We start from the raw sequence: 24317 nt of genomic DNA, 5'->3' as shown, positions 1-24317 counted from the left end.
AGTCTGTGTTGTTTCTGCTGGTGTGAAAAAATTTCAGAATGAATTTTGTGGTACTCGATGCATATTTAAATCTTTAGTTAAATTTGACTGAAACTTAAATTTAGTACATCAGCCATCTACCTAATTGTAAGTCTATGGTTAGAGTGCACTAAATCATGAACTTTCACAATATCTTTGTTGGTTTTTGATGTGGAAGTCTGGCCAAATCGGGGGGAGGGTTCATCTTCGACTGATTCGCGCCCATCTTTGAATCTGTTGAACCAGATAAAAACATTTGAACAGCTAAACACATTTATCCCCAAAATCAATTTTCAAGAAAAGTCATAAATCTCCGAAGATAATTTTCCAACAAAATTTGACAAAAAACTTGATCCATTTTGTAATCAATAATCTGCTGAGAATCGAAAACATGTCTTCACTCACCAGGATGTCACTCTATTTACTGACAAAATATCATGGTGATCTTTTCAGGATGTTTCAAGGACACAACAAGCTTTCCCTTCATCACCTGTGGACAAACCTACCTCCTACTGAGCAGTGGCAGTACCTTTTTTAAAACTTTCCAATATAGAAATGCGTTTTAATTTATCAATTTAAATAAGCCTAATGATTTCAGAAGCTAAGTAAGATACCATCAACTTTTGTTATTGGTTAGGGTTTATAGCAAGGATGACTAAACACAACTCCTATTATTTTTGTCTTGTTTTATTTATATGAGTGATACGAGTATAAGCAAGCACTTATTTGAGCATAGGTAGTAAGATGAGATATGATTGATAAAAACATTGGTCAGGAATAAAAATTTTTATGTTATAGTTGATTTTGCTACTGAGTTTAAATTAAAACAAATATTTTTTTAAAGACATTTTGATTCAATGACCAAAAGAGGGGTGATTATTTGAATGTCCAAAATTTAAAATAATCTTCTTTGGATGATCCCAATGCTGATTAACATAGAATAAAAAAATCAACTTAATTTGCACATCATTTTAATTAATTTTATTCCTATTAATTATGCGGGATAATTACTTAAATTAAATTGGTGATTTTTTGCAAAACTTTAAGTAAACTGATTTTGCGATTCTGTTGTAATAAAATTGAATGAGTTGCACGATCGAGCTGTTTTGCGACCTTTTAAAAGTGGCGGGTAATAGCACTCTATATTTCAGCTGTCAGTGTGTTATGTCGTATATGATTCTATTTTATAAAATTTTGCTATAACGAAAACAGCAATAATGACAATTCCCCATTACGGGAATTAAAAACGTATTTATAGTAGCTTTATTACAGCATCAAAAAATTAAATAATTCGATTCTTTTGAAATATAATGTACTTCATTGATGTTTCATGAAATAACTGTTTATCTCAATAAGAATGAATTGTAGTTTTATTCACGAGTTAGTATGTCAACTAGATTTCCTCATTTTTTTTCAAGAAACTTGTGGAACTTATGATGTTACCTTGATTAATCAAACCTTCCAGTACACAAGATGGCTGCCAGTTGTAGTTTTGGTAGCTTGTAGTCGTGGAAAAGTGTAAAATGAAGACTTTCCTGTGTCCGTTTAAGTGTTACAATAGTTTCAAGTCGCATTCCAATGTTTCTGTTTTCAAAGTAACGTTATATGTCGCTATCAGTGTTTATTATTAAGTTAGATTATTGTGGTAAATGTGATCCAAGTAGGCTAAGTAGCTCTTCATTGTATGATTATTCATGCTTGGAGGGAATGAACTATAATTGATTCATTATTTTTAAAAGCCATGAACGAAGTAGAATTACAAGCACAGGAGCTTTTACGACATAGAGAATGGGTTGCAGCCTTAGGCCTGTTTGATCAACTTTTAAGTTTTGCAATATCTAAAAGTTTACCCAAAGAAAGAATCGTTAGCTACCTATTAGGGCGTTCTGAATGTTGTTTAGAACTTGGCAAACATGAAGCAGTCGTGTTAGATTGTAGACGTGTAATTAAATTGTTAAATGGTGCTGATAACAGTAGTAACTGTGGTGTTAGAGCTCGCAGACGTTTAGTTCATGCATTGTTTACTCTTCATAGGTTTGCAGAAGCTGAAGCAGCAGCTGCAGAATGGATTGCTGCAAGTGGTGGTGTTACAAGCAACAATCCAGAAGCTGTTAAAATGTTGGAACGTGTACGTTTAGTTTTGCAAATGGCAAATGGACAAAAGAATCAGAAAAATATAATGCCTCCGAGAATAGATGAAGACATTTTGTCATCAGAATATAGGTTGGACTCTTGGATTGGAGATGAACGAGCTAGGAGAAATAGGAAGCATCCAGTTGAATTGATAGAAGAAGTAAATGAAATAGAAATTCATAATGGTCCAATGAACAAACATATTCCTGATTTGGTGCAGCTCCCAATCACTTTTAATCACATTAACATGATTGCTCCACCTCCACCACCTCCACAATTAAATCCAGCTGATGGATTCAATGTCAATTATATCCAGCAAACAATAGAACAAGGTATGCTATTTGTTATTGATTTGCATTGCATTAATATGTATAAAATTGTCATTCTTTGACAACAAACATGTATTGTCACAGTTCTTTTGAACTCCCTTGAACTGACAAAAGTTTAATTGAATAATTAATTCATTAGTAGGTGACATATATAACAAATAACTTAAAATAGTTTATATGTTGTGATTGTGATTATTGTTGCAGTAAACAATTTTCGGTGCTTATGTATTAACGCCACTGCAGCTACAGCTTTATTTAAAATTGAGTATTTATTTTGTTGAGTCTATTAATTTTAACAAATGGTTATTTATATTTATTTATTTTATAAATATAATTTAACCAAACTTAACCTTCGCTTGCTCGTTTGGTTAAATTATGTTTATAAAATAAACAAAGAGACTGTTTTGAATCTATGTTAAACTCTATATCGGCCCATTTTCCACCGAAATATGATTGACTACTTTGTTTTTAAATAAAGCTGTAACTCTGGTGGCGTTAATACATAAGTACCCAATTTTCACAAGGGCAGCTTCCAGTGACATAAAGAACAGAACAGAATGAGAATAAACAAAAAAACTGTAAGAAACAATTTATCTCCTTTTACTTAATTTTTATTCGGTTCAGAAGTATTCTTGTTAATAAATTAAATTACACAGTGTGTTCTGTAGGCAACAGATAAAACATTCCAACATCGTTGTACTATGATGCCTTAGATTTTTACATCATTATGTGCTGTAATCTGGGAAATCATTAGATTCCTAGGTGTTTTAATGATATTTTATTCAACAGATCACAGTTTGGCATACTCTAAATTGAATTATAATTTTTAATCTTGCTACCATGAGTGTTTCCCATTTGCTCTGTGTATAAATTTGCCTCCAGATATTAGATGACTTTTTTCCAGGACGTGGATTTTATAAATTGGGTAAAGTAATGCATTGGTGCATTTCAGAGTATTTTTTTATTTGCCATTAGCAAATAAAAATGCACTCTATTTATTTAAAATTTCTCAGTTGCTTATTATGTATAGTTAGTAAAATTAAAAAAGCAACATGACTTTACATACTTGGTTTAAATCAGCCACTAGTTTGTTTTTTTTTGCAATTTCAAGGTAGGAAATTAGTTCCATGGGCAGTTGCTACCCCACACTGATCCCCAGTATCTTACTAAGCTGCTAAAAAGCTACCTTTTTGGATTATAGAGGTGTCAGTTATGGTGCCATAGTTGAAGTGGCTGACTCAGTTCCCATTTTATCCATACCAGGAAAGTGAATAAAGGAAAGGGAAGGGAAAAGAGACAGATGTAGGACTAACTCTGATTGAGATAAAAACTATATTGCTCAGTACTAATTTTGCCTTGTATATAGTTTGTCATAGACAATGTTATAATCCCCATTTTAAGGGAATTTGAGGAAAAAAGAATTGAGAAACTGAACTAGCATACAACTATTATAAACAACTTTTATCTTAATTTTGTTCATTAAGCTGGAAATAGAGAATTCATTTCAGACACAGAAAAAGTAAGTAGAGCACATTTATTACTAATTTTGTGATCAATAACATTTTATTCTGATTAGTAGATACATTATTGTAAATTATGTAGAATCAGCCACAAAATTGGGTTGTAAGAATATGAAAATTAGTTGTAACTTAAACCAGAATTTTAAGAGATACCCATGTGATTGAGCAGTTACTTTTTCTTTATTAATTACTTTAAATCAGAACATGTTTTTACTGAAATTGAATCAGCATGTCAACAATGTTGAACAACTTGTAAGTTTGTGTTACCATTTATCCAATGAAGATTTTGAACTTGTTAATTTTTTTATTTCCATCATAGTACTGTATAAATAGCTAAAATAATGAGTGAACAGCTAAGCTAGTTCAGGTTACCCTATCATTTTTGTTTATTTATAGCTTCAGTGTAATACCGTTATATACAAATTTCATGTTATACAAATCTCCATTTTCACTTTCCCATGTACAAGCTTCTGTGGTGAATTAATTCATGTCATAAAGTTTCACCTGTTGAAACATTGTTTTAGAATAGTAGAAAAATCTTTCTGAAGGATGTCTTACATCATTGGATTTGTTAAAAAGTAGGGAAAATTAACATTGAATTTAAAACTGAAGTACTGGAACCATTACCTTATCTCCCATATAATTTTTGGAACTTAAAAAAAATTATCAATCTAATTTGTAATCAGCCCAACTTATTTTTGAAATTACTTATTGTACATAAGTTTCTTTGTTTTAATAATTTTGGTTTTATATAATAATCAGTACATGTTCATTAATTGTATAATAAAATTGGGCACACCAAATTTATTAAATTAGATGTTTAATTTTTATAGTGAAGTATAGTAGTAATTTTAGTTCTAAAATTAAAATCTATTTCAATATAAAATGAAACAAAAGCCAAGAGGTGGAAACAGAGCTGTAGGTTAAACTTGTTTACTTTGTGTTTGCCATTAGCTACTGAAGTAATTTTCTTGGACTGTTCTGACATTCTGGATAAATAATATCACAAATAAGGATAAACATCTTTTAGAATTTTTTGACAGTCATAACCAACCTATTTTATTCAAACATCAGATAACTTTTTCTTTCCCAAATTTCTTTAGAAATCTACATTATATTTAGAGGTTTGTGCTTGAGAAATTTACATTGTATGTAGGTTTATACATATAGAGTATGCCTCTTTTATAGATACAACTCAAAAATGGTACACTAGGGTTAGTATGAAATATTCATGGGTCCAAATTACTTCAAAAGGCAACCGCTTTAAGAAATAAATTTTCTATGTTAATAGGGTGGTAGACTAAATTAAATTGGAGATAGACCAGATATTTGGATGTGAATATTCAAACATCTGTATAATAGTAGCCTACAGTTATATTGGAAGAATGCCTGAACTTCTTTAAATTTGAACAAACCATTTTTTTCACATAAATTCATTCTTCAGAAGTTTTGGCTGTGTAATTATGATTAAATTAAGCTCGAATTCTATAACTAAAACAATTTGTCAGGTTCACTGTAAGCCAATTTATGAGTAATATAAATTTTTTGGTAAAAATAAATTATGTATACAAATAATAGCCCATATTAATTTATTGAATGTTCAAAACGGACAATCTTATTTTTTACGTTCCTTTATTCAGATTTCATTTACCAAAATAATATGTTCCATCTAGGAAGCACCGCTTAAAAAATAATCTTTCATCACTTTTGTTTATTCTACTGCAATAAAAAGACTAGGTTATTAATTCAAACAGTAAGTATTTTTTAAAAGACTTTCTCTTCATCAAATGTCAGTGATTTCCATGATTATTTTTTAATTTTGTAGAGGAAGTGCCTCTGGTGGTAGTACTTAAATGTTGCTCTTAATAATGTTATACTGCCTGATGTCATTAAAATATTTTAAGGAAAAATTAAAGAAGTAAGAAAAATTCAGCTAAAATAAACAATACTGATTCTTCAATTTCAAAATAATATGAACTACAAGAATTTCTATTTTTCAAAGATCCTTGGTATGGTAGCCACTTCATGTCATTTCTCAGCATTTTTTTTTGTCAAGACTAAGTTTTCTTCTCATTGCATTTCTAACAAATGATTTTTTTCTTTTTACAAATTATTTCTATTGGCCTATCAAAATAATTATAAAACTAAAGATACAAAATAAAGTAAACTTCTTTTTATATGAAAGAAATCTGCACCAAAAACTAAAAAAAAGAATGTCTTTAGAAGGCTTTTTAAATTCTTTTTTTTTTTTTTTTTAACATTTTGTGTTAAAATAAGGATCAATAGTAGATTGTTGACTATTTTTTATTTGTTGCTAACAACTAAAAGTAGACATTAAAGAATTGGAATAAATGTAAATTTTTGGTGTTTTTAATATTTGATGGTGTTTGTATTTTAGTGTAGAATTTTTTTAAAAGTTTTTCTTTTAAACTGGTTTAATAATCATTACAAAGTTATCTAGTTAGATAAATTTATTATTAAGAATTCTCAGAAGCTCTGTTAACTGCTTGGCTGGTATCTTTTTCCAAAGATAGATGCCACTTAATCATTTTTGTTGTTCTTTCATGAAATATATAGTCAATTATAACCAGTTCAGGTCATCTTATAACCTAAATTTAATTTATAAATTAAATTAAATTATTATCATACTATCTTGAAATTTTTAACCAGTTGGAAAACACCTGCAAGTTCAGCACTAAATAATTAGTTTGTAATAAATTTTATAAAATATGTAAAATTCAATTTTTAAATACCTGGTTGTATTTACTATCTGTTTATTTTTATTTTGATCATATTTTGCATATGATTTTCAATGATATTTTGCTTTTTCTATCTTAACTTGAATTTTTGCCTGTCAGTACAAGTTGATTTTGCCAAAAATTGCCTAACTGATATAGTCATAAAACAATGTTAAATTGAATTTTTTTTACCATAATTGAAAAACTAAACACTCATGATTTAAAAAATTATTGTTTCTATTTGTCTTTTTATGAAGAAATGATTTGTTACATTTCCTTTCCTTATGTAGTTGCAGGTATGAGACAATTGAGAAGAAAAATGAATCTGTAAAATCTATGGTTTTTGTTTTTTTATGCTCTCTTTATGAACAGGTTTCAGATTTTTTCTTTGTTTGAATGCTGTTTGCTAAAAAGTATAAATCAAGGATTAAAGTTGTAACTAGTGAACATATTCTTTAATTTGGTTGGTTTTGTAGCTCATTATCAGTGGTGTTAACAAGAAAACTTGTCATTTTTAGTTTTAAATAAGTTTATATTTTAGTTTATAAGTAATATAATTAAATTAAATTAATATTATATGAATTTTATTTTAATAATAATTTTATTTAAATTAATGACTAGTTTTCCGTTAAAAAATTTATTGACAGCTTATTTTAACAATTGTATGTTAATAATCTTTAACATATTATCAGATTTTTTTGTCTGAAGTAAAAATAAACTAGGTCAATTTATTTTTATTTAAACAGTTATTCGATTTATAATGAAATTAACCATTGAAAACACAGTGACAAATATTATGTGGAATGGTTGATATGAACCAAAGACCTAGAAAAGAAAAAAAATTAAAATTTATAAACCTTTCAACAATTAATAATTTTATAGTAAATATTATAAAGGATTGTGTTAACCGGCTGATCTGATTATATAGTATTAAACTTACTGGATAAATAGGATGTAGATTAAATATATGGGTATATTTTATCTTTATAGAAAAATTAAACAATCTTATTTTACAAAAAGGCTCAGGTAATTCTGACAGCAAATAACAAAGATTCAGTTTTCTCTATGACTGAGATTAACGCAACTGAATTAATGCAGTTTAAATGACTGGTTAAATGTGACTAAAATACTAATAATGAGGAATTTTTAAGGAAATCAAGATATAATCTTTGCTTACTTTTACTCTTCTTTCACTAAAATATTGTATTACACTTTAATATTATATATTACACTTATAATATAAGTGCATATATGTATATATGTGTGTGTATTATTATTAACACATGAAATATCACATAAAAATACACACACACAAGTGCGCACATGCACACACAGTTATCTATATTATATAAATATAATATATTTATATCATATATATTTATAGGCATAAATATTCATATTTAAATAAATTAATATATGTATGTGTGTGTGTATATATATATATACTTGCAGACCTGGCAAGGATGGTTCGCTATTGCTAGATTTGAGTGTATTTATATAGATCAAATGAACACAATTGAAAGTTTGATAAAACATTAAAAAACTGAACATTATGGGAGGTTAAAAAAAATTTAACCTCTATCCTCTTTCCCCCTTCCTCCTTCTCTCTATCCCTTATTTTCCTCTTACCACTTCCCCCTTTTCGCCATTTCCTCATTTTCTTTCTACCTTTTCTCATTTTCCCCTTTTCATTTTTCTTTACCCCTTTTCCCTTTTTATTTTTTCCATTTTTCCCTTTCTCCCTTTTTTCCCCCGTAAATTGGTCCAGTAGTTTTTTAGTTTATAGCGGTCACACATACGAACATTTTTATATATATAGAAGACGAAATTCTGTATATTTGTTTCCTAGATATCTCGACACCGGCGCCACCTAACGGGTTTAGTTTTTAAAAAAATTTTTCTTTTCACGTAATTAATATACTTGTCTGCCAAATCGGACCATAAATACAATTTTTTGAAATATCTCGACCCCAGCGCTACCTAGCGGGTCCAAACTAATTCAGAAACCTTCGCGGGCTTGCGTACAATTCATCACTCACCAAAGTTTCATCGCAACCGGATTAATGGTATGGGAAGGCATACGAAACAACAAACAAACATTAATTTTTATATATATATATATATATATACACACACACACACACACACACGTACTTTTTTTTATAACCTCCGGGTCCACAGTTAAATATTGCCTCAGTGGCTGAGATGAATGTGTAGCAGGTGTAAAAATGCCATGCCTGACTGGGACTCGAACCCGGGACCGCCGGGTGAAAGGCAGAGACGCTACCACTCGCGCCGCGGAGGCCAGCATATATTCCTATACGATTTATAGGTGTAGTATATGTACACCTTTCATGTTTTGTTAAATGAATTTATTTCCTTAACAAATTCTTGGATTGTTTATTAAACTACTTTTTTTTTAAAGTAAATATTGTGATCGGTTTTCAGATTTCAACGGAAATATCCATTTTGACCATCCTTGAATCCATTTTGCCTGGTTTCGGCGTGACGTCTTTACGTACATACGTGTATACGTATCTTTCTCGCATAACTCAAAAATGTCATAGGATTGTAGGGTGTTGAAATTTTGGATTTAGTACTGTTGTAACATCTAGTTGTGCAACTTCCCATTTGTTTGGAATCGACTGAACCAAAAGTGTCCAAAAAAAAGCCCAAACATAAGTGTACTATTTTCATTGGTTTCAGAGTTATAACCAAATAAAATTTTAGTTAATGAAATATTTGGATCTTACAAGAAGGCACATTGGTTCAAATATAACTTCATCTCTTTTTTTAACTTTTTTTAAATTTAAATTTAATAATTATTAACATCTGATTGTAAAAAAAAATTACAATAAATAATAATTCAATAACAATAAAAAAAAATAAAAAATATCAGAAGTTATTAATGAAATAAAATTTTATGTACTTGTCATTTTAAAAAAAAATTGTGTACATGTAATTTAATAGATGTAGAAGGAAATCGTGTAGTATCCACACCAAATTTTTTCATTGTGCATAGACAACTGCTTCTCCAGTCGTGTTTTAAAACGTATGTTAGGAAATTTGGAGAGGAATTTATATAAGGGAAGTTTATTAATTTTGGTTTTTATTCTTAATATCCTTAGTTTTTTCAGTATTGTGCTTCGTTGGGTATTCCATTTTGTTGTGGAACCATTATTGTGAGAGTAAAATTTTAACTGAAAATTTTATAAAATAAGAACATGTTAAATTTTCTGTGACTATGACTGGTTTGTTGAAATTTTGTCATGGCTCTCAACAAAAACCTTTGGAACGTAAAAAAAAAATTATTAAATATTAAAAAGAGATAAGATCTGGTATTTTAATTATTTTATAATTAAAATTATTTTTTGTTTTAAAACTGAGATTGATAACATTTTAAATGTTGGTGTTAACGTTTCTCTTTGTTTGTGGTTGTGTTATGTTTATTTTTTCTTTTTTAAAAACCTGAGATCTTTTAACCTAAATTTCAAATGTGATGTGAAAAAAATCAGTTTTTAATAGTCTTAAATTTACAGCAGTAATTTTTGGTTTGTTAGAAGGGAGATATAAGTAACGTTTTACTTTAAAAATTTTAACTTTATTCTTTGTTGTTGGTTAAAATGTTTTTTAGTTCATTATCAGTTTGAAATTTGTTTACTGTTTTTCAGTTGGCACTATGAAAATACATGAAAGTGATAAATCAGTTGAGGCTTCAGGATATGTTTGTTCGTATTGCTGTTTGAATTTTTCAGATCGTAATGAATTACGATCTCATTGTCAATCAGAGACTCACCAAACGGTCAGTAGTATTTAAATTTTTAATTTTAACGATGTACTTAATGAAAACTGTCATACTTTTTAACCTTTTTTTAATTATATATTAATTTCAATCCTTTATAAATGTATTTTCGTAGTTGATGTCAAATTAGATTAGTTATAGTTCCTGTTTATTATTATTTATAGTAGTGTGTAAAATGTATAATGCTAGATTAAAATTATTTGTGTAACTTTTATGAAAGTATGTTTAACATTATTTTATCTTATTTTAGTTGTCTTTCTAGTTTGTAAAGGTTAAATATCTCCCATAATTAAACCAAATTTCCCCCTTAATTTCAGCTCTTAGAATTTCAGAATGGTTTCGTTTTATTCTTGTATCTGAAATCAGAAGGAAATATTTCCTAGCTGCAACTGATATGTTGTTTCCTTTACTGGTGAACTGTATACTATCAATAAGGCTCTGAATATCATTAACCCAAAATACCGAATTATCCTTATTTGCAGCGACTCGTACAGTGCTTTCCTAGTTTAGAAGATTTGTACTCTAACTATCCCATTGTCACTGAAATCTATAATGCAGTCGCTGAGTTAAACCATTGCAACACATTAGTGAGTTTTTGCTGGATCCCTAGCCATGTGGAAATTCTGGGTAATGAACATGCAGATTCTGCTACTAAAGACACGTGTAGTCAGCTGTCCTTCACTATTCATGTGCTACTTCATCTGACTTTATTAATTGTATAAAACACACTATTTGAGCAAATTGGCAAGGTGACTTACAGGACTGCTACAGTAGATAATAAACTCCAGGACATTAAAGATACTGTGATGCCACGGGACACTACTTCTGCAGAAAAATTCATTGTGGGGAATTGGCCCTCTGCTGATTGTGAATAGGACCTACCAGAGATACTCATGGGTACCTGATGTCAGGAGAAAACACACTACTATGCTTATGATGTAATTGCCACTTAACTGTATGCCACATCCTTTGAACTGCGGTCTATATGTTTTGAGGAGGGAGGTTTCAATTTTTTTGGAGGTTCTGTTTTGTAGAGGTTTGACTGTTTATGTATAATAAGATAATAAGTTCAGGGTCATGTCTGACACATTACAACATGAGAGAAACAAGTCTATCTACAGGAGTACTATTGTAGCTCATTTGTTCAGTACTTGTGCTGATGAGTGGTTGTGTTTAAGTCGTGCTAGTGCTTTGTTTTGTAATAACTGAAATGAAGTTTTTTGTTTAGAGTTCTGTTTTTTATTATTATTATGTCAATAAAAATGTATAATGAAGTGTTCTGTTGATGTTTTTGTTAATGAAGTTGTCAAAAAATATTACTCTCCATTTTCTAAACAGGTTTTTCAAGGTAGTGGCCTACCTCCAAATGAACAGATATTGATCAAGTTGAGAGTTGATCAAAACACCACTTCAATTTGTCAATACCATAAAAGTAAATGTGTAGAAGATTACAACCATATCTTCGGAAAAGTCTGCTGTAATCCTGTACCAGTACAGCAACATACACAGCCGGTAAAAAAATGTTTAAGAGAAATTCATCTTGACTATCTTGAAAGGCCAAAGCAATTTGAAGTTGACTTGATCCTGGGAAAATCCCTTTGCCCTTCATGCTACAAAAAAATATTTACTACTGCGGAGAATCACCCAAGACATGATAATGACTTTGCTAAGAATGATTCAGTAGGATTTTTGAAGAGAGCCCCTTTAAATGAAATAAAATAAATGAAATTTCTCATGAATTTGATATTTCCCCCATCACAAAAATAATAAAGCCAAATATGTTTCAGCGGGTTCCTGCTTTGCAAAAAAAAACTCTAAAAATTTTAGATGTGGTCAAAAGAAAACTAAAGGAATCATTTGACGAAAAGTTAATTGAAGTTGTACTTCCCGTACAACTGTACTGGTTGTGAATATGATTAATTAATAGAAAAGTTAAAGAAAAATGTGTCTTAAGTAGTAGTAAAGAAGAAAAAACAAAAATACGGAGATAAATCAAATATAAACAGGATTTTTATTCTTGAGCATCTACGGTTGGTAGGACTGGGCCCATGCTTCTAGTATGCTTGGGTGGGGTTGTTAGGAGTGGGGAGAGCTGGCCATTACACACTCCCAACCAGTTCGTCAGTAATGATCATGATGTCGGGGCAACAGGTGCACCCCTCCACTATGCAACACGTAATTGTAAAATTTATTGTTTGAGAAGGAGTTGAATCGACAGAAATTTTCCGGAGATTGACTGCACAGTTCGGGGACCAAACATTGTTAAGGACTCGTGTGTTTGCCTGGCATAAAGAGTTCAAGGAAGGATGAGAACGAGTGGATAATCAGGAACACGGTCACGGTCCTCGGACCAGCATTAAGACGAAAACATTCATGTGGTTCAAGACATTCTTAAAGACGTCCGACGGGTGAGAGTATCTGCAATTGCAGAACAGATCGGAATAAGTTATGGGAGCTGTCAAGTGATCATCGCAAGTGACCTACAGTTCCATAAAGTGTGTGCCAGATGGGTCCCTCGCCTTTTGACTGCAGATCAGAAGTTCATATGTTTGGAGGTCTGTCCGAGGCTTACAGCAAGGTTTGCGAAAGAAGATGATGCATTTTTGAGTCGGATCACCACGTACGATGAAACATGGGTCCACCACTACTCTCCCTAGTTGAAACAAGCTAGTATGGAGCGGCGGAGGAAAGGAGAGGCAGCCCCAATGAAAGCCAAGACTCTACTATCAGCTGGCAAGGTTCATTCTTTTGATTGGCGAGGCATTTTGCTCATTGTTTTTTTTTTTATGAGCGATGCACACAATGCTGCTTACTATTGCAAGGTATTGAACGAGGTGAGGGCTGCATATCACCACAAAAGACAAGACCAACTGAGGATGGCCTCTCTGAAGAGAGGCCATCCTCCTCCATGACAACGTCAGGCCCCATACTGCAGCTCTAATGGTTTCAAAGCTAGATGAAATGCACTGGTAAATTATCCCCCTTGTAGCCCAGACATATCGCCCTGTGATTTTCATTTGTTTTGGCTCTAAAGGAGCTCTAGGAGGGCAACGATTTAAAGATGATGAGGGCATGGAGGAATTTGTGTTCAATTGGCTTCTGATGCAACCAGCTTTATTCTACGATACTGCATTAAAAAACCTTCCTTCTCACTGGGAAAAATGTATTTCTAAAGCAGGAAACTATGTAGAAAAATAAATTATATTTGCCTTTTATTTTTCAATAAATAAATTTTTTTTAAAAATAAAATCCTGTTTAAATTTGATTTATCCTCGTAGTTTGCTACTGAAGTCTTGGTCAAGGAAAAAAAATTTGTGATGAGTTTAACATAACTGATTATTTGGTACGACTTACAAGGGATCTAGTGAAATCTCGGCAAATTCTTCCTGATTTGACCAAAAAAGCGGGCAATCGTTTCGGGCAATCGGGAGGTTGTTAATGCAGTGATGGAATTCTATCAAGAAGATGAGAATAGCAGGGTCTGTCCAGAAAAGAAAGATTGTATTTCTATTGGTAATAAAAAGTATAAACAAAAGAGGATTGCTTTTATTAACACTAAATGAGTTATTTGTACAATTCAAACAGCAATTTCCGCAGTGCATAATTGGGCACTCTTCATTTTGTGCTTTGAGACCTAAATGGTCTGTGTTGCCAGGAGCTGCGGGTACACATAATGTATGCACATGTAAATATCACCAGATTGTGAAACTTATGACTGAAGGCTTGAAAATAAATTTAAACTGTGAAGATGTACTGTATTTTACAGTCTGTAGTACTGAAAAAGAAGTTTTTATGTTTGATGAATGCAAATCATGTCCAGGACCAGAGCTGTTAAAAATGCTCCAAAATAAACTAAAAGACTACCAGATGAAATATCATTTAAACAATGGGTTAGCACTGATACAGCTAACTTGATAGCTGAAATTTTACCTTTTTTGAAGTTCTAATAAAGAAGCTATTATCTGTAAATGTTAGTCAAAAGTACTTAAAAGAACTGAAAGATTCAATGGCTACTGAAGAAGTCGGCATAGCTGTGGGCGACTTTGCTGAGAATTTCACCTTTGTCGTTCAAAACTAAATCCAGAGCTATCATTGGAGTAATCCCCAAGTTACCTTGCTTGCACCCTTTTGTGTATTATTACTTAAATGATGGTGAAATGTGTCACCCAAGCCTTTGTATTGTAAGTGACTGCTTAGACCATAGTACTGCGGCTGTGCGCCGTTTTAAAAACTTTTGACTGGAGATGTCAGAAAACTGCTCCTAAAGTTAAAAAAATTATTTATTTTAGTGTTGGAGCTGGCAGTCAGTATAAAACAAAAAAAAAAAAACTTTATGAATTTCTGCAATCACTAAAGTGATTTTGGTCTTTAAGCAGAATGGAATTTTTTCGCTACATCTCATGGAATGAATGTCTGTGTGGTACTGGAGGAACTATGAAAAGGGCTGTTTCTATGACAAGTTTGTGAAGTCTGGTCATATTCAGACTAGATAACTTGAGAAGAAATGTTTAAATTTTGTTCTTAAGAAATTAAAGGGATTGTCTATGTATTAGTACCTTTAGATGAAGTAGAATCAAATGAAGCAAAATTGAGTCAAAGATTTAAAACCTGTCAAAAGGTTCCAGAAACTAGAACATATCACAAGTTCATTCCACAAAATCAAAAAAGTAATACTTACCTTGATGTACCATATTTTCTGTTGATGTATTTTATTTCTGTTGTACCATATTTTGAAACCTGGTATTTCAAAACAAATGACATTGTAGTGTGTGTTTATGACCATAACTGGCGAATTGGTGAAGTTAAAGATTGAATTTGGAAAACAGTGACTTCATGATTCATTTCTACCATCCACATGGTCCTCAAACATCATTCAAGATTTAAAAATCTGACAGTGTGGGTACCAGTGACAAAAAGATTTTGAGAAAGTTATCACCAATGGAATTTACAACTATGACAGGTTTAGGCTACAACATAACCAACAAATTATCTCAAGAAATATCTACACTCAACACAGTGGTTTCTCTTGGACTGTTGCAGTAAAGTTCTTTTTGTTATAACCCCCAACGAAATATACGTTTACTTTATATACACTCTTACTCTATTATTATAGAATATATTAGTCCTAAGAAGTTGGATTAGTTTTATTGGGTTGCAGTAGTTGTGTTTGAATTTCAAAATTTTTTATACTCAGTTTGTAACTACAAACTGAGTTTAAAAAAATTTGAAAATTTGTAGTTAAAACACAGTGATAAAATTTTAGAAGTATATTTTGAGAAAATTACAGATTTTTTTGTTCAGTCCTTTTTGAGATATGCCAATTTGAAAATCAGCTATTTTGGCCAAATATCAATATTTGAAGGCTCGTAAAACCTAAAGGATGAATGTGAAAGGCATTAAATTTTTACAGAGTGTAGTAGACTATTACAACTTTGTGGAAAAAAATATTGAAGTTGTGTTTTCATCCTTTCTATGAAAAAAAAATTCCTAAAGTTATTAATTTATTCTAATTGAAACACAATTTTCTAATTAAGTTTAAGGTTATTTCCTTAAAACCTATGAAATTTTTGGTTATAACATGAATTATAAATTATTTCATTTAGAATAAGGTAGTTCTTGTTTCAAGTTAATATCTAAATAAAAGTTATTTAACTTATTGCTAACCCTTGAAAACACCAAAAATGGCAGATCTTAAACAAAATGGCTGCTAATTGCAAAATGGATGTTAATTATAAAATTGTGAAAAGATTTTTTTTTGTGCTCATATATACGCAACAAATTATTTTGTTATTGGTTGATTTTATTTGGATTGACTCTTTAGTCTTGGTCGATATTAAAAAAGGACACAAATCCAGTTTTCTTATGAAAAAAATGTTTTTATATTTAATTTTTTAAAGTGAAATTTATGATTTTTCTAAGTTAATCTCTAAATTACATGAATCCTGAGGCTATAGTTTATACAGATAGTTTTAACACGATAATTCTATTGGTTGTGTGTGCTTTTGTGGTTGGCAGTAGAACATACATGTTTGGCCTTACCAGCATTGCCACTGTTTCGTTGTGGAGTTGTATGAAGTTAACAAGGCTTTAAATATATTTATCCTAACATATTGACATGTCCTTGGCTTTTCACATTCCATGAGTGCCTTGAGGCGTTTAATGACATATACTCCAGATACCTTGGTGTCTGTGATATAGTCTGTTGTCTGAAATGATTCAGTATAACACAACTGTGAGCGTCTACAGGATCCCTAGTCATATTGGAATTTCAGGCAACTAGCATGCTTATTATGTGGTAAAAGAGGGCCTGTTTGCAGCCTCCTTTCACTAATCATATTCTTTTGAATGATCTTATCTGTTTTCTGAAGAGAGTGGTTTATGATCAATAACAAATTGAATGGAGTGCTACCATTAAGAATAAAGTTTGTCAAGATAAGAACACTGTGTCATCGTGCAGCTCCTCATACAGGAATAACTTCAAAAGGAAGTTACTATTTACTGTTTGTGAATAGGGCACACTAAATTTACTCATGGACACTTCATGAATGAGACTGATGCACCTGTCTTTTGTTTGCTGCGACTGCCAACTAATAGTAAACCATATTCATGTGGACTGTGTCTGTTATGTGGCATTGCATTGGAAGTTTAAACTGGGGGCTAACATTCAAAATATCTTAGGCAACAATGTATCAACTTTATCAAACGTCTTATGATTTCTTAAGGCCGTGCATCTGGATTCAGAAGTGTAACTATTCATACCTTTTTGTTTTTTTAACTTTTTCGTCTGTTTATGCCATGTGCTCTATGCCAGACGATAATTTTGTTCTTTTAAGTTACATGTTTAATGTATTATTTCATTGTGGCCTTATTTCCCTTTTCACATACATCCTAGGCGTTTTCTATAAGTTGTGTTTTTATGTTTCGTTTGTTTAGATTTTAAGTTAATCGTTAACTGTTAATTTTTAATACTTATATTTTTTAATATGTAAATATTGTTTTCGGGCACTGATGATGTCATTTTGGTGTGCGCCCTGGAAAAAAAATGCATTCTAAAAGTGCTTTGTTTTGTTTTGAAAAGAAAATTGTAAAAACCTTGTTTTCAGTAAAATCTCTAGTACATTTCCTTTTTTTTTTACAGAACAGGCTTCATTTTATCCTTTCAGCAGAAATCAGAACAAATATTTCCTAACTGTAATTTGAAAATTGTTTCCAACCATTTATTTAAAGCAAATTTTATACTTATATTAATACACCAAATCAGCTCCTGAAGTATTTTTGTGCGATTTTGAATCCCTTTTATATTAGCATTGTTAAGAGGAGCAGAAAGAATTAACATGTGGCAGGAGTAAATTCAAGAAACTGTGTGCAGAGTCCAAAAGTGACAAATTATTAGATTTTGGAGAGGAAAAAAATTGATGATGGTGTTAAAGACTATTTTGAGATCAGAGTTGAGTTGTATCAGCTTTTGAATGGTAATAAAATTAAAAAAATTTCAAAATGAAGATCTTTTGTACTTTAAAACTTGTAATTGGTTTTCCTTTTGTCACAAATCTAATTCAGATTTTTATTTTTATTAGTCTTAAAAAATGAGTTAAGTGTGTTTTTTGTAAATATTGTGCTTTTAAAAGCATTTTGTTACATTTTAAATAAATAATAATAAGTAAATAATATTATATTATATATAATATTATTATTATATTATAATAATAATAATATTATTTAAGTAAATAATAATACTTTTTTTTTCATAAGATTTCCTAAAAAATCAAAACATGGGTAAACAATGTACAGGGTGATTCAAAGAAACGGAAAATTTAAAAAATTAAATAATGTTAATGAAAAATTTTTTTTAGAAAATGAATCCTATTTCATGTAAAATGTACAAATGTTGCCATTTTAAGATACATATATTTTAGTTTATTTTTTAAAGATGACATCTTGGAGGTGACCTCCTCTTCTACGTAAACACTCACGAAGTCTCTTCGTTAAATTGTTCATGGTTTGATGTAACATCTCAACGGGAATTTCCGCAATTGCTTCTCGGATCTTTGCCTTCATTTCTTCCATTGTAGTAGGTCTATTGTGGAACACTTTGCTTTTAAGGTGACCCCCACAAAAAGTAATCGAAAGCTGAGAGATCAGCTGATCTGGGAGGCCATCTAATGTCACCATTTTGTGAAATGACACATTGTCCAAACAATCGGTGTACAGCTGCCATCGATATTCGTGCAGTATGTGACGTTGCTCCGTCTTGTTGAAACCAGGCTGTGTTAAGAATTGGTGGAAATCTCTTTTGTTGTTCCACAACAAAGGTTTCAAGCATGGCTACGTAACGAGCTGACGTCACTAAAATCGCAAGACCGTTGTCATCCTCAAAAAAATAAGGGCCTATAACACCGTAAGATGACATAGCACACCACATGGCCACTTTCTGGCTCTGCAACGGACGCTGGTGTAGCTGTGTAAGATTTTCTTGTGCCCAGTATCTGAAATTTTGCTTGTTAACAAATCCACTGAGGTGGAAATGCGCTTCGTCTGACATCCACAGTTCGTGAACAAACTCTTCGTTATCATTTATCTTCTGAAACATTACATTACAGAATTGTGCTCGCACAACTGCATCATTCGGTTTCAGTTCCTGGACGATCTGCAACTTGTATGGATGGAATTGCAAGTCCTTCACTAACATTCTTCTAACACTTGAACTATGCAATTGTAAAGATGCTGAGAGACGACGGATTGACCGATGTGGACTTCGTGTGATAGCATCTTGTAAAGCTTGAACATTCTGTGGTGTTCACTCACGGCCTGGAGGTTTCTTTTTCATTGCCGAACCAGTTTCCTCAAAATTAGATATCCATGTTTTAATTGCATGTGCCGATGGAACACGGTCGTGCCGTCACAGATTAAAATGATGGTGAAATTCTCTACGCGCTCCTTCCACACTGTTATTGTTTTTGTAAAACGCTTGATAGCAAATGCATGTTGGGCACCACTCCAAGGATCCATGACAACTAAATGGCAGGTTAGGTTAGAGAGGCTGGCGCCACTTATCAAGTGGTACCAACACAACTTTCAAAATTTCTCATTTCTTTGAATCACCCTGTAGAATAATGTTGGGTTTTCCTCATTACTGGTTAAATATTTCCAAGAAAGGAGTCTACTTACTGCATCTGAGTTTCTACAATTTTTGTTTTCTAGAATGAAGAGAAAATCTGTGGACTACTAAAATATTTATTGCTCTGTTGAGGAGACTCAGACAAGTCTTTTGATTGAAGAGATTTACAAGATTGGAAAATTCTGTCTGCTTGTTTATAAGATTGGCTACTTTGTTGGTTAATATTTATTTTTTCCCTGTTTTGAGGATTAAGGAATTTTTATCATTTTCAGATTATTCTCATACGTTAGATTTTATCATTGTTACTACAGCTTATATAAATATACATTCCAATACAATTCTACAGCAGTAGAACATTACCCAAGTTGAAATTGCGCTTCTTTGGCTCTAACAGAAATGTAATTTTTGATGTGCCATCATTTTTTAGTGGTTGAAATCAACAGATGATGTATACTGCCTCTCAGAAGGTTTCTTTTGATCACGTTGAACAGTGTTTGCATTGAGGTAACTGTGATGCACATATAATTTTACATAATAAAAAAAGTATATTTCTAAAACTTATTCTTCATAAAAAATCAATAAAACAAAAGTGTAAATATACGTTCCTTGTGTTTTATTGCGTAAGTGGAATAATTAAATTGAAAGTTACTCATTAATGAAGCCTTGATGTTCATACAAGTGTATAATAATCTCTCAGTTTCTGGTATATCCACCCTGTCTAGGCAGCTGATGTTTCTTGTTTCCTTGCTTGAAATTAATCCCGAGAGGAAAAAATTCAATTGTCACTGCTGATTTAATCAAGCAGATGTGGGAAGTTTTTAAGAATGGGTTGTAGAAATTTTCACTTTAAATTTTAGCCTCTTTAATTGTTTAAATTAATTATATTATTTAGTATACATAAATACAAAAATAAATTTCCTGAATTCTGTTTTTGCAAAGTTTCAAACACTGCTGAAATCATTGGTGGTTGTTTCTTTTAAAAGAAAAAAGTAAAGTATGAGTAAGAAACTGTTAATTTTGGCTTTTGTATCCAGCACTATGTTTTAAAATAGTTAATTAGAATAATGACTTAATAAACAGTAATAAATAAAATTGTTTTATTTTAAAGGAATAATAAATAACAGTTGAAAATATAATACTGTAATTTTGAGTCGGGCTAACATTGTTTTTGTTTATTCCATTCAGGTAATTATGTCTGATGAAGGTAGAGACTGGAAATGGCGACCTCCTCCAAGAGGTTATACAGCAGAGATGTACAGTTTATGTGAAGCTTGGACAGAAGGAGGATCATGCAGGTATGGTGCTCAGTGTGTTGAAGCTCATGGACCACAAGAGTTAATGGAATGGAGAGAACGATTTCAGTATAGACGAATGAAACTTCAGAGAGCATGTGAAAAAGAATTATATGGAAAATCATACACCGAACAACTGCTTGAAAGGTTTGTGTGCATTTACTTGTAATTCAGTTGATTCTATATTATACTTTATTAAAATAAAAACTATATTTATTTATTTTTTATATCTCACAAACAGATTGCGGTCCAAATCAAGTACATAAAAAAAACTAGCTTTGGTCCTAACATCCAAAATAGAATCATTTCATTTGTGAAGTGTGTCCGTAATTTCATTTGTAAGTGTTGTAGTTTTCCGTGCAGCCCTGTACTGAGCTCCAAAGTCTTGGATACTGCTAATTTATTGATTCTGGGTATTCACTACTGTGTTTCTGTGATTCTTTCCCATTTCTGTTTATAAATAACAGTTTAAAATAATAAATCAGCAGTTAGAATAACTGTAAATTAATTTCTTTCTCTAAGATAATCAATTCTCATTTAGTCATTCAAATTCTTGGTGGGAAAATAAATAATTGAAACCTGTAAATTATTTGCATAAATGTTTCTGTTTCACTAGTACTTAGAGAAAAAAATTATGTTTTGAGCTGTGTATAGTTTAAGTAACCAAGGAATCTAAATATTCTTGAAGTAAAAGTTTTTATAATTTCACTAATCAAAAAAAAGATCTGTTTTTTTTTTTAATAGTTCTAATTCTGTTGTCTGTGATAGTAGATCTGGAATATGACTGCTGATTAACTGTAAAAAGACCACTTTCTCCTTTTCTGTATTATCAAATTATTTAAACATTGATAAAAGAAGTCAAGAAGTAATTAATTTTACAAAAATTGTGTTAAAAAAGTTGATAGAATGAAAAGAGAATTAAAAGATAGGCCAAACAGTTTTGATTTTTTGTAAAATTGAATAGAAGCTTCTAGGCTTTGAGTTCCATTGTTACTATTTTCATCAGGAGTGCTTTTATGACAACAAAATTTTTATATTTTCCTCATAATAATCTTAACAAAGTAGAGAAAAGTACAATGACGCACTAAAACAGGTAAATTATATTCTTTGTGGTGGTGTATCAGTAAATAGAACAAATGTACCAGGTAATTCCAGTATTGTTTCTTTTTATAAAACAATTTTATTAAATAACTAGCAGACCCGGCAATGCTTCACTATTGCTAGATTTGAGTATATATATATATATATTCTTTGTGGTGGTGTATCAGTAAATAGATAACAAATGTACCAGGTAATTCCAGTATTGCTTCTTTTTATAAAACAATTTTATTAAATAACTAGCAGACCCGGCAATGCTTCACTATTGCTGGATTTGAGTATATATAAATATATAGATAGATAGATTAAATGAACACAATTGAAAGTTTGATGAAACATTAAAAAATGAACATTACAGAACTTTGTAAAATTTAACTTTTCACTTTATCCCTTTTCCCTTTTTCTCTTCTTCACTTTTCTCTTATTTCCTTTTCTATGTCTCTCTTTTCTGTATTTACCCATTTTCCCTTCTTTATTTTTCCCCTATTTCCCTTTTCTGATTTTTCTTTTTTTCCCTTTTTTCCTCGCATGTAAATCGGTCTAGTAGTTTTTTAGTCTATAGCGGACATACATACATACAAATATTGCCTTTTATATATGTAAAAGAAGAAAGTCTGTTTGTATATTTTTATTCATTTGTTACATAAATATCTCAACACCTGTGTCACTTAGCAGGTATAGTTTTTGCAAATATTTTTCTTTTCACGCAACTAATATATTCTGAATATGAGCCAAAGCAGTCCATAAATACAATTTTTCTAAATATCTCAACCCCAGCACCACTAGCGGGTCCATTTTTCACAAAAAATACTTCTTTCCATGTAACACATATTCTGAATATGAGCCAAATCAGACCATAAGTACAATTTTTTTTAAATATCTCGACCCCCAGCACCAGCTAGTGGGTCCACACTCATTCAGAAACCTTTGTGGCCACGTGCACAACTCCCCAAAGTTTCATCATAATCAGATGAATGGATACGAGACAAACAGAGGAATGCATACGAGACAAACAAACATTCATTTTTATATGTATACTAGCTGACCTGGCAGTGTTTGCTATTGCTAGATTTGAGTATGTGTATTAAATGAACACAAATAAAAGTTTTCTAAAACATTAAAAAATTGAACCTTACAGAACATCACAAAAATTTAACCTTTCCCTTTTTCCCACTTTCTTTCTTCCCTCTTTTCCTCTTCCCCTCTTCACATTTTCACCCCTTCCCCTCTTCAACACCATCCTTCATTCCTTTTTTCGAAAAAATATTTCTTTTCATGTAACTAATATATATTCTGAATTTGAGCCAAATCTGACCATAAATACAATTTTTAAAATAAATTCTCAACCCCAGCGCCACCTAGCAGGTCCAGACTAATTCAGAAACCTTTGCAGGCGTGCCCACAGCAACTCAAGAAAGTTTCATCGCAATGGGATGTGAGGTATAGGAACGCATGCGGGTGGGGGGATGCGTGGTATAGGAACGCATACAGTACCAAAATACAAACATTTATTTTTGTATATATATATATATATATATAATAAAAGTAGGTGAGCAGACTCCACGTAGTACTTTATAATACAATATAACTTCTTAAATGTTGTTTAATACCCGTATTCACTGTTAATAACTGGCCAAATAATGATTATGTTGCTTTTGATTGCTGTTTCTAAAAAAAAATTCATAACTGATATAAAAATCATAACTAGTTGATCTATATGAATTCACTTGAAGCAGTTATTAAAAAACAATGAAAGGCATTCAGTATAGTGTTAAAGTTGCCGTTTAATTTTCTAGTTCAGAATTGATTTTCCATTGTTCTAAAATATTTTTTTCAGAATGAAATGCTAAATGTCTTGTTAAAATATAAATTAATGATAGCAGTTTCATTCTACATTCAAATATCTTGTGATTTAAGGAATACATGTATTTAACTGTCATTTAAAGTAGTTTTATTGAATAAAAATTACATTATGGATGATAAAAGTTTTTATCATCTTTTATAATCTTGTAATAAACTACTGTAATTTTTTTTGTATAAATAATATTTGCTTTTAAAACATCAAGAAATGTGTATTAGATTTACAGAATGATGGAGTTTTTGCGTTGATTTTGATAATGTACAATTTCTGAAATTCATTACCTGATAAAACAGAAAAATGATCTAAAATATACTTTTATTTATTAGTTGTCTCAATGCTTGTAAAATTTCAGGTCAGTTTGATCATTATTTTGCTGTTGGTGGTAGCAGTAAATAGAGAAAAATGATT

The 24317-nt window shown here is 31.0% G+C and overlaps 1 protein-coding gene across 3 annotated transcripts in view; it reads left to right on the top strand.

Moving 5' to 3' along the window:
* The first annotated feature begins 1469 nt into the window (after nt 1-1469).
* Helz (Helicase with zinc finger) overlaps nt 1470-24317 on the top strand; it is a 118278-nt gene continuing 95430 nt past the window's right edge. For all 3 annotated transcript variants that reach the window (XM_075368284.1, XM_075368285.1, XM_075368283.1), the window contains exons 1-3: nt 1470-2483; nt 10410-10540; nt 20844-21097. In XM_075368284.1, coding sequence (XP_075224399.1) covers nt 1760-2483; nt 10410-10540; nt 20844-21097 — 1109 coding nt within the window. In that variant the 5' untranslated portion in view covers nt 1470-1759. The remainder of the gene's footprint in view (nt 2484-10409; nt 10541-20843; nt 21098-24317) is intronic.

Source organism: Lycorma delicatula, chromosome 6 (assembly GCF_047948215.1).
Source record: "Lycorma delicatula isolate Av1 chromosome 6, ASM4794821v1, whole genome shotgun sequence".
NCBI classification, from domain to species: domain Eukaryota; kingdom Metazoa; phylum Arthropoda; class Insecta; order Hemiptera; family Fulgoridae; genus Lycorma; species Lycorma delicatula.
The sequence above is the reverse complement of the archived record's forward strand: the minus strand, read 5'-3'. Positions and strand labels throughout refer to the sequence as shown.